An 11,989-nucleotide genomic window follows, 5' to 3' on the forward strand; every position below is an offset into this window, starting at 1 on the left:
GAAGCTCAGTGTGAGGACGAACACTGGAGCTCACATGGAGCCAGCAGGCCGACTGAATGAGATGAGTCAGATTTACATTAATGTTTATATAATACATCCTGATGACATAATGAAGGGCTTCTAGTGGTACAGACTTTAGTTCTGTTTTGCCCTAAAGTGACGGATTTGCTTTGCATGAATCCCAGCGTTTTAACATTTAACTACAGACTTTGTGTGATGGATAAGACGTACGACACAGATCTCTGGCAGAAAACCCTAAAAAAAACCAGCTTCTGTTACCAGTCGAAGCTCTGTGTTCTCAGTATACGGACATCATGGCAGAGGCATCCATCCATCCATCCATTATCTTCTGCTTATCCGGGGCCGGGTCGCGGTGGCAGCAAGCTAAGCAAGGTGACCCAGGCGTCCCTCTCCCCAACATTTTCCAGCTCCTCCTGGGGGATCCTGAGGCGTTCCCAGGCCAGATGGGATATATAATCCCTCTAGCGAGCTCTGGGTCTGCCCAGGGGTCTCCTCCCAGTTGGACGTGCCTGGAAAACCTCCAGAGGGAGCCGCCCAGGAGGCATCCTAATCAGATGCCCGATCCACCTCAACTGGCTCCTTTCAATGCAAAGGAATAGCGGCTCTACTCCGAGCTCCCCCCCGGATGTCTGAGCTCCTTACGCTATCTCTGAGCCCCGACGCCCTGTGGAGGAAACTCATTTCAGCAGCTTATATCCGCGACCTCACTCTTTTGGTCACGACCCACAGCTCGTGACCACAGGTGAGGGTTGGAACGTAGAGCGACTGGGGAATTGAAAGCTTTGTCTTCAGGCTCAGCTCCCTCTTCTTGAGGAGGGGATGACATGGAAAAGGACAATGACAGATATGAGAAAAGAGGAAATGTTGGGCTGGCATGATGTTGCTTAAATGGTAGTTGAAGTTGCACTAAAACTTCCTACCTACTTACCTTTACCAGAACTTAAACCCAACCTTACCTGAACACAAACAGCCGAGGGCAGCACAAGACCTCAGCAAACAGCTCGGTAACAGCATTAATATCATCACTAAAAGATGTCATGGACAAACCTACAAAGACCCAGGTTTACTAAACTGGAATAATGATTTATATTTATTGAAGCACAGGTGAGTAGAAAAAACATGAGTGTAAAAATATGTTGACAATCACACAGATCCAACAGAACATGTTGTCACTGCAGCATGAGAGCGTCTGGCAGCTGCAGCATAAACGTCCACACAGATCCACTTCTGGGGAAACCCTTCATCTGCCGTCGGGGCTTCCAGGTTTTACCATCGACGACGTACTCCAGAGTCATGCTCCTGTTGAGTGTGAACACAGAGTCGCCTTTCACCACGGCTGTAAACAGCGACCCTTTGCTGTTGGCGAAGTGTCCAGGCAGAGACGTCCACTGTCCCGAGCTCAGGCTATAGCAGTCCATCAGGCATCTCAGGAAGTCGTCCGACGGCCCGTTTCTAATGACGTACAGGTTGTCCCTGTGTCCGACCATGGAGTGACCATAGCTCTGGTGCCTGATCAGCGTGGTAACGAGCCGCCACTCGTCTTTTCTTGAGATATACTCGTAGATCTCTGTTGTCTCCATCGGCCTCCATAAACACACAAATATCCTGCTCATAGCTTTGGTGCACGCTGCTCCTGCAACTGGTCGAGGTAAGTGAGCGGCAAACTCCCACTTTCCAGTCTTAACGTCGTAGACTTCCACAGATGACATCACTGTTCGCTCGTACTCTCCTCCGATTGCGTAAAGACGACCGTCAAGACCCACAAGGCTCAGATTGTAGCGAAGCTGTGCCGGACTGGATATCCTGCCCCAGCTGTTGTCTTCAACATCGTAGCAGAAACAAGCCTCAACGACTTGTTTGTGAAGTCCATGAACTCCTCCGACGATGTAGAGTTTGTTGTCTAGAACAGTCACTCCAGCCATGGAGGTGCTGGCCTGTAGCGGAAGATCTGTTAATACCTTCCAGTTATTGCCTGTTTCATCCAGGTAGCAGACGGTCCTGGAGGCAGCGTGGACGGTTTCACCTCCTCCGCAGGTCACATGGGCCCCCACAGCTACAAAAACACTAGGGGTCAAAGACTCCACGTAGGAGATCATCTCTGATGGTAAGGATTTCCTAACCTCTGCCTCCAGGTCGGTGTACATATTACGGATAAACAGTGCAGCAGCGTGGTAAAGGTCCATGAGGCCAAAGGTTGCAGCCGTGTGATACATCAGCAAACAGTTGTCGGAGTCAATGAGGTTTATGAGATGCTTGGCTAGCAACGCCACCTGCAAGAAAGCAGCACATTCGATGGCTTCAACAATATCGTCGCCATCCAGTGCAGGCTTCTCTCCTCGTAACACTGCCAAGACGATAACGAAGCCCCGAGCACGCAGAGACCTGAGGTGGATTTGTTCCTGCCGACACTCCTTCATCCCAGAGCGATACAGAGCTCGGAAATAGTCACAGCTCTGAACAAGAAACATCTTCTCCTCAGAGAAGTGAGTGTCTCCAACCACGATGGTTAATTTAGCCGAGACTAAACCAGAGGCACGACATGGCAGATCTCTTTCATCTGCACCGTCACAGCTGCTGCCGTCCTCCGCTTCACTGCTCAGCGCTGACATAATTCCTTTCTGGCGGTGTTAAATATCCTGCATGAAAATGACAGAAGACGTTTCCAAAAAGTCACGATGTGGAGCTGGAGAGAAGTGACTCAGTATGAAGCAGCTTCACTCTTCAGTCGGGCTCAGTTGTTTCACAGCTTCCAAAATAGATGCAGCTAAACATAGAAGAGAACAAATGACCGGAGTCACATTCATGTTGTGGACAGGAGGGGAACAAGTGAACACAGGGGAAGTGATATCAGCTGCTGCAAACTTAAAGGGGAATTAGGGTGTTTTAGAACTCTGGTCCTATTTATATATAAATGTGAAGCTCTAAATGACTCCTGGGTTCAAAAACATTTGGAATCACGCAGTTGCACAATGGGCTGTAATGGCTGCAAAGTCCATCCTTTAAAAGTGCTTGTTTTGCCACCAACATGCTCAGATTGTTATTCTAGGTGTCTGAAAATATAACAGAATTAATCCCTACAGAGACAGACCTTTTTGTCAAGGTAAGAACCTTTTTTTTTATAAGAAACAGCCGTTACATAACTTTCTTCAAAGCCACCAGACTCCTTTGACAAAAACAGTGATTTAACCTTGCAGAACTGAGGAGTTGCTGTTCTACTGATGTGTTGATTGGTTAGTTTGGTTGTTTTATTGCGAGGTGAAGTAACCTTTTAAAACATCAAGGTCACTTTACAACACAAACAAACTAACCAGCGTAGGCAGCAGCAGGCCAACAACTCCCATGTTCTGCAAGGTAAAATAGTAGTTTTTTTCAATGGAGTTTGGTGGCTCTGCAAAGAGTGACGTAACTCTGGTTTGTGGTTAAAGAACAGCATCTTCCTCTTGAACAAGAATGTCTATCTTTGTAAGGATCCTTTCTGTGTTGTTGTCAGACACTTCAAATAACAATCTGAGCCTGTAGAGGCAAAAACAAGAACTCTTAGTGGATGGTGCATTTGCCCCCAAGAATTACAATGCAGCCATTACCGCTCGTTACGCTGCTGCTGAATTTTTCTAACATCTCATTGAGTTCAGACTCCATAATACATAAAGGTAGGGCTGAGGTCTAAAATGACCAGATCCCCTTTAAAGGATCAGTTCAACCAAAAGACAAAATAACACAATGAGGTCAACTGAAGTTTAATTCACTGTCACATGAACTGAATCTGCTGAACTGTATGTGTCACATAAATAGCTCTGTGATGTAAGCAGTAACAAACAAACTGTGCTCTTTAATCTCCTGATCATCATGTGATCAGGTGATCATGTGTTTGTCTCCAGAGAACAACACCAGCTTTCTGTTTGTGTCTTTAAATCTGTTTATTGCCAATCTGTCTCTTTACATTCACTTACAGTGTGTGGAGGAGGGGCTGACCCAGATTCGGACTCTGTGGGGAAGTAATGCCGGAGGTCATGTGACCTGGCCGCTGGCTCCTCAGTCAAAACAATCCCACCGGCTAACCTCGAGTAGTTTGTGAGCAGACAGAGAGCATTGTGGGAGCGTGGGGCTTCTCTTTTGACCTGTCCGACCTGCTGCGCGCGTTTAAAGAGCGACACAAGAAGAAGACAGTACCAGAGGTTTCAATTAGAAGATTAGAAAAACAAATACACTCTTATACTGCAGGGTATTGTTCACACCAGGAAGATATAGAAGATATTAAGTGGAGAAAATGGAGAGGAACATGTGATTTCAGATTATTATTCATGGAACAATTCAGGTAACATAGTGAAGTATTTCGCAGCTAAAGCGCCAGCTATTTGCTCAGTAAGTGGAGGAGACCAAAAACAGAGCTAAAAGAGAGTGAATATTTGCCTTACATTTAACAGAAGGACAAAAACATTACTCCATGTGAAGGATCATAATTGCTTGGTGTGTAAATTTTAGGGATTTATCTTAACCAGAATACATTATATGAGAAACGTAACAAATAATGCAAATGTAAACCAATATTTCCTCTACTTGAAGTTCCTCGTTTATGTCAGGTAAAAAAAGTCGTTCCATTACCCAAGACCTTCCGAGCCCATGATTACACTAACAACCAGTTTCACTTACTACACATTATTAAAAAGCAATCGCTATATAGTTGCATCTACCGGGTCAAGGTAGATTTGATGCTTTGAAGGCACAGCAACTGCATTGTAAATGAATATTAGGTAAGAAAATATATCATTTACATAATCTTCGGTGTAAAGCAGCATGCACACTTTGGTCTTCGGTTTGCTAACAAATTCATCATATCGAATTAAAAGAAGATAAAATATGAATAAAATAAAATAAAAATAAAAATATTTGTGACCTAAAGGGGCCAAAAACTCAGATATTGCTTTTTTAAATATCATAATGTGTATATAATTGATTGCCGGCAATTCTAAGCATTTAGAAACATGAAAAAGTTTGTACTGTAAAAGATTTGAATACAATATAAGATTTATATGTCATATATTTTTTCATTGCACTATTTGTATTGTTTTAGATATTACAGAACCACTTTGTACATATTGCTTATTGTTGATGATTGGTGGGTATTTCTGCATATAAATCTAATATATATATGTTTATACACATTTATATTTACATATATTTTGTGGTAATAATTTAATTATTTCAGAGCTTTAGTGACCATTTACTTCTGTGGTACTATTGTTACTTCTACACTGGTAAAGATCTGAATACTTACACATCAGCTGATCAGTCTTCTCTTCTGTCTGACGAGCCGCAGCACTTGCGTAGTGACCATCACTGGATCCCTGCGCCTGTCGTACTACGTAAAGTAGTCCCCTTGTTCTCAGTAGTTTTGGGCTCGTCTCCACGTGATTGCGTTAAAATACACCATGAACCGATACAATATGGCACACCACAGTTTATCTGTGTTAGTTTCAGTATGAAGTGAAAGTTCGGTGGCGTTACTTAATGATCAGCGTGGGGCGGAAGGATCTGTCTAATGTTTGTAAATATTGGCAGCGGCGGAGAGAGAAGCAGAGTGGCGCGCTTCCCTGGATACAACTAGGACTATACTATTTTTCCTCTCCGTTAATGGCCGGACTACCGATGGATTTGCACCGTTTTTTCGTCTTATTTCGCCCGTAGTAACGTCTGAGGACTAGCTTTTTGTTTGGGATTTATTACGTGAATATTTTTGTTGTATGTTCAAGGTTTTTGGGAGAAGTCACTAGCAGCATGCTGCTTTCCAAACTGGACTCCTTCTCTCACATTTCCTCCAGCATGGATCTGCCGGCGAAGCTCCAGCAAGGTAACAAACGGTGATAACGACAACATGCTAGTACTACATCGTCTTCTGTGACCCATTACATTCAGTGACCTGATTCTTTTATCCTTACCTAACCTCAAATTGGACGCATTACCAAAACCCCCAAGCTAGGTCATATCAGGTCACAAAATCGGACGGGTCACAAAATACAGCGTTACACGTGTACCAGTAATTAACAAGTTAACTGGCGGAAACTAACGGTCTTTTTTTTTGAAGAAGAAGAAGAATATAAAATCACCAGAATATTTAAATTTAATTTAAATCAACTTAGCCGATTGCATGAAAATGAGCATATCTTAACATCGTAGAGGCTACAATGTCGTATTTTAACTGAAGAATCGGAAATAATTTAAATTCATACATTTCCAATGCTACTACTGCATGACCTTTAAATAACACTGTTTGAGGGCATCTTGAACGCCAGGTGTGGTGCAGAAATGTGTAATTGTCTCGTAATAAAAGCTTCATCTCAAAAGAATATTGAAGGTATATATTCATGTTATACATTGGTCATGTTACTGTTAATAAGGGTGCTTTTTGGGGAGATGATGATGCCGTCCACCATTTTTAAACGGCTCACACAAGAACAACAGGGGTCATCTGAGGACATTTGGCTATGTTGCCGTGTGTATTCGGTGGTTTTTGTATATTTTTGTAGCTAATTGATGCAATATTTTTACATAAATGTATATATTAAGAGCAGACCCGTTTTAAAACAACAACTCACAAAGGACCCAACGATGGTATATCGACAGAGACACCGTTTCTTTTTTTATGAGGGGTTAAAAATTTTGGCGGAACAATGCAGGGTCTTAAACATTCAAATCACACGGACAAGTCCTGATTAATTTCCTCTCTGTTTTTCAGCTAAAACGGAGAAGCAGCCGTTTGAGAAACTGTACCGGCTCGGGTCGGTGCTCGGCAGCGGAGGATTCGGCACAGTCTACTCGGCTGTCCGCCTCGCCGATGGGCTGCCGGTAAGAGCGGGGAGCTGCTTTGTTTTGGTCCCGGTGTCTCGGCACATGGCGGCGGCTTGTATCGTCAAATGTACACAGGAAGCTCTTGCGTTTCCGGCGACGGCCCTACAAAATAAAAGCCGCACTAAATAATAATAAAATAGAGCGCAAACTCTTGGTCTTAAACAGTAGCTGACAATCTTCCTCCATCATTAGTTTCATCTTTAATAATAACTAACATTATTGTTGTTATATAATGAGAAGTAGTAATATGTTGTAAGTACTGAGATATATATATGTATATATATATATATATATATATTTGCTTTCTGATAAACAACAGTCTCAGATTTTAGATCTGCACTCATATTACAAGTATTGTATGTTTTTCTAAAAGACATGCAGGAGGAAACTGCTTCAGTGTAATGTTTGGTTGTAGCCACAGGTCATCTGAGAGGTTCCTTTGCAATTGATAGTCCAGAAGGAGGATCCCCAATTATAACCTCTAGTCATTATCACTCTATCAGTCTTGGTGATGCTGTATGAAACTTGCAAAACAGTCAGTGGATTGTCGCCCTTTTATATAATTGATTTAACAAAAATTATAACGCATTTCATACATGCACTCTGTCCTAGTCATCTGTCGTTGGTTTATGTATGTTTCTCCTGAAATGTCATTGATTTGACTGTTGTGATTTATTTATTTATTTTTTTGCCAACAAAGCCAACAACAGCTTCTGCAGTCAGTTTTATGTTTTGACTGTGTGCTTTTATTTGGAAGGCAGCGTGTATTCCCTCTACTTCCTGTTTTACTCGTGTCAGCTGGTGAGCTTGACATATCTCAGTCCTGGCATGTGGTCTTTGTTTTCACAAAGAAACATGGTCTATGGAGCTTTGAGCTCCCTTTTGATCTCATTTTTTTTGCTCTTTACTCTTACGGAGCAAAACATGTTTTCCCATTTGATAACATTTTCACCACATCAGCCAAAACTGGGAAAATCCTGTTAATGAATTACTAAAGAAAAAACATTCAGAGGCTGTGGCAAAGAACAAAAAGCTTCTTATTACTGTTAACAATAACAGATATTTAAAATGTCTGCTGATTACTCTATATTATAGAGTATTTTTCTTTGAAGAATGTTTTTATGTATACCATATAATGTTTATTTGTTATGTTTAACTGTGTGAATGCTGTTTGTAAATGTGGGTGTTTTTGTTTATGTGCAGGTGGCGGTGAAGCATGTGTGCAAGGAAAGAGTGACTGAGTGGGGCTCTCTGGTAAGTTTTACCTGTCTTTTAAGTACACAATTAACATATTAGTCCAACATATATGAAAAGGTCATTCAAAACGCATGCAAACCATTTTAAAATTAAATGATCATCAATTAACTTATCAGCTTAATGTTGCAGGTCTAAAATTTTTCCTACTGTAATTTAATGGGCAGTGAGTGATGAAATCTTCTGTCTGATACCCTCAGTGCGGCACCGTGGTCCCTCTGGAGATCGTGCTGTTGAAGAAGGTGGGCGGGGCGTTTGGCGGCGTCGTGCGGCTGTTGGACTGGTGGGAACGTGTGGACGGCTGGCTGCTGGTGATGGAGCGTCTCGAGCAGGGGCAGGACCTGTTCGATTACATCACAGATCGCGGTTCGCTGACTGAGCCGGCGGCGCGCGGCTTCTTCCTGCAGGTGCTGGAGGCTGTGCGTCACTGCTACACCTGCGGCGTCGTCCACAGAGACATCAAGGACGAGAACCTGCTGGTGGACCTGAGGACCGGACACATCAAACTCATCGACTTCGGCTCGGGGGCGCTCCTCAAAGACACCGCCTACACAGAGTTCGATGGTGAGTCTGATTATCCAACAGTTCTGCAAAAGCACCATCAACAGTCACATCAGTGTTTTATACTTGTGACAGCTGAGCACCAATGTTTTTAATACATGGGAAGAAGTCCAAAATGTCAGGAAATAATGTTCCTTAAACTCTGCTGTGTAAGGTGACCTTGAGTGCTTTGAAAGGCGCCTATGAATAAAATGTTATTATTATTATTATTATTATTATTATTATTATAACTAGTGTACACTGTGTAACATGTTAATTCCTAAGGCCCCTCTCTCCTCCCTGCAGGTACGCGGGTTTATAGTCCTCCAGAGTGGATCAGGTTCCGCAAGTATCACGGTCGCTCGGCCACTGTCTGGTCGCTCGGCGTGCTGCTGTATGACATGGTGTGTGGGGACATCCCCTTCGAACAGGACGAGGAGATCCTGAGAGGACGGGTCTGCTTCAGACAGAAAATCTCCTCAGGTCAGTTTGAGTAAGAAGAGCCGGCTCTGCTTAGCTCTGGTTTCAGGTTGATTGACATGAACTGCTTTTAATAAATATCTGTAAAGAGGAAGAGAGATAGCTCTGCCTGAAAGATTTAACTCGGGGCAAAGAGTCCTTTGCCATGGATGCGAGATGTAACGGTACCAAACAAGATGCTTCCTTCGGTTGCTGTCATGTGTCTTTCCCTGTTGAGGTTCCTCATCATCTCCTCCTGTTTTCATCACAGAATGCCAGCAGCTGATTGGCTGGTGTCTCAGCCAGCAGCCGTCTGACCGGCCGACCCTGGAGCAGATCCTCCTCCACCCGTGGGTGACGTGCAGCAACGGACAGAAGACTGACAACGGCAGCATCACGCTACACACCATCACAGCTGACTCTTCCTCCTCATCTGCCTCCTCTGGCCAGCAGAGCATCTGATTGGTCAATGAGAGACCGCCAGATGCCCTCTGGGCGTGGGCATGGACTTGATTAACAGCTGTCCTCTGGTGGTGTTAGATCAGTTTTCTTGGGACTGTGGCGTTACCTCCAGACGTGTTGGAGCGAGTAGCTCTTATAGAGCGTCATAACCTCTTTTGTACTCCATAGTGCCTTTAGTTTGAATGATGCTGAGGGTGAAGCTTTGAAAAGGTAACCAGGGGAGCGTTCAGGAAACAATGTGCACGGTTCTGTTCAGATTCTGCGTTGAGAAACATGTTCCCACAAAAAAGTGTGAGACGGTGTGCGACAGGCTTTGAGGTACCTTTTTATCCTCTTTGGTGGGTGCGTCAGAGTTTTACCCCATCACCAGCGTGGTGTATACATTCAGTGCACCACCGTTCCTGTTTAAATCAATGTTTTGCTGCGTTTTGTTGGGGTGGTTGTAAATCGTTTCAGAGAAACATGTTGTTCAACCCAGAAACAGGAGCACCTCGGTTCACACTGTCTTCAGAAAACAGTTTTTAGGTCTGTGAAAAGTTATAAATTACAATTGTGCGTTCTCATATATCTTGTCTTTGGTGAATGCATGAGTGAGTTTATAATGATTCCCTAAAAGATCAACCTACCCTCCCCCGTCAGACACACCCCACCCTCTGATTGATCCTCACCTGCTGACGTTATGTGATACTTGAAACACACAATCTACACTCTACCTACACACACACACCTCTGTGCAGTCTGGTTCAGGACACTAGAACCTGAGTGTTCGCTCAGATACCAAAACTTGATTTGTCTCTCTGCAGGGTATAAACGTTTTTTGTGTTACATCCTTTGGCCTCGTGGTGAAGGCTTACCTGGCTGAAATACGGGATAATGACCAACAAGATAAATCAGAAGTGTTCAGATTTAAGTGACTGTTTTTGACTCTGACTGTTTTTGACACTGACTGTGTTTACTCCTTCAAACATGTTTAGATTTGGATTTTTGTGTGGATATGATACCTCAGTGTCCGTATTGATACCACATTGATAATTATGATAAATACATATGTTCAGCCAGTTTTAAAAAGCACAGCCAGTCCTGTTTGTGTCATTTGTTTTCAGTGTCTCTCATCACGTCCTGATTGGCGTTCTGTCCTCCATCTAACTTCTCCCCCCCCCTCTCAGTCTCTGGGTATAAAATGCACATTCAATGCAAATTTTTGGTTTTGTATTTTGAATATATGTTTGTTTTTATCATGGTTTTTTTATTTTATTTATTTTGTAAAGAGACATGTACCCTCCTGTGGTTATTTATTTAAGTTGTCTTAATTTTTCTGGTGTTTTTTGTATTTTTCTTTGTACTGAGAACAAGATTATTATCAGGTTAAGAGTTCAGACTAATTTCTCATTATCATTTCATTTGTTACATGTTTTTGATGTTATATACGATTCTGACAGGAAATATTTTTTCATATTTTTTTTTTTTTTTTCAAATTAAAGCTTTTGTATATAAACTGATTTTCTGTGTGACGTGTATGCTGTTTTCAGACTCTTCCTATTTCTCCATACTGACTAAATCCCTTTTAAAAATGACCTCAGACTGCATCCATATTACTTCATGATAATGGTGAAAGGAAAATCTAGAAAGACAATTTTACATTACCCTCATATCAAAGAGTTAACCAACAGGTCCATAGTCCTCCTTAAAGGAAACAAATGTTTAAGTCACAGAGTAGCTTTAATTTAGACCAATAAATTAATCTGTTTACATGTAACACACTTTGGCTATAGGTATTTGGTCTTTCAATATTTTTAGCTATGAAATAATCCTGTAAAGACTGCAAAACTTGAGAGATAAAGCCCTTAATGGATACCTATTGTTTCACAAATTAATCCAAAAAACAGTTTTTTTCCCTATTTTATTTTCCCTTAAACAGAAAATAAATGTCTTAACTGTCGCCATCGACTAACAGTGAGATTTTCCTGTGATTTTTGCTTAAGGGTGTTTGCTCGGCTACACGTCCATATACACAGTCTTTGGTTTGTAAGGTAATGTCTTGAGTCTGCAGCGCCACCGTGTGGCCGCAAATGAGAAGACGCCTGTATAAAAATGAAACGTAATGTAATGCAAGGAAGCTAACAGGAAACAAAAAACAATCATTTGTCTTTAGAAATAATTAAAATTCATCCGGAGATATGCAATCTAATTTTCTTTTTGTCATGTTCGTAGTATCGCACTGCATTTAGTGTTTCAAAGGGTTAAATTCAACGTTTAACGTGTCAACTAAGTTCTTCACTTTATTAAACAGAAGAAACATCTTTTTGAAATAGATATTTTGATGAATTGATATTGTATAATTCAATGAAGGTAAATATTCAACATTTTGAACGGGCGCATCGGGGAACAGCTGTAGGCAGGGGTCCTT

At 42.2% G+C, this 11,989-nt stretch overlaps 2 protein-coding genes across 3 annotated transcripts; one reads left to right on the forward strand and one right to left on the reverse strand.

Moving 5' to 3' along the window:
• Nucleotides 1-1,125: 1,125 nt before the first annotated feature.
• Nucleotides 1,126-2,630, reverse strand: kbtbd13b (kelch repeat and BTB domain containing 13b). The gene has a single exon (XM_069687028.1). It carries the CDS (start codon nucleotides 2,628-2,630, stop codon nucleotides 1,191-1,193), a length of 1,440 nt encoding a protein of 479 aa, XP_069543129.1. The 3' UTR covers nucleotides 1,126-1,190.
• A 3,102-nt stretch (nucleotides 2,631-5,732) lies between these two features.
• On the forward strand, nucleotides 5,733-9,582 carry LOC138613029 (serine/threonine-protein kinase pim-3-like). Of its 2 annotated transcripts, XM_069686594.1 has the most exons (7): nucleotides 5,733-5,869; nucleotides 5,901-5,909; nucleotides 6,755-6,864; nucleotides 8,071-8,121; nucleotides 8,322-8,685; nucleotides 8,968-9,144; nucleotides 9,392-9,582. In XM_069686594.1, the coding sequence occupies exons 1-7, from the start codon at nucleotides 5,797-5,799 to the stop codon at nucleotides 9,580-9,582; spliced, it is 975 nt and encodes a 324-aa protein (XP_069542695.1). In that variant the 5' UTR covers nucleotides 5,733-5,796. The 2 variants fall into 2 exon arrangements, with proteins under 2 accessions (XP_069542695.1, XP_069542694.1); XM_069686593.1 differs by lacking the exon at nucleotides 5,901-5,909.
• The last annotated feature ends 2,407 nt before the right edge of the window (nucleotides 9,583-11,989 follow it).

This window comes from Semicossyphus pulcher, unplaced genomic scaffold, assembly GCF_022749685.1.
Source record: "Semicossyphus pulcher isolate SPU_LCO1_2020_fin unplaced genomic scaffold, fSemPul1.0.p SCAF_8, whole genome shotgun sequence".
NCBI lineage: Eukaryota > Metazoa > Chordata > Actinopteri > Labriformes > Labridae > Semicossyphus > Semicossyphus pulcher.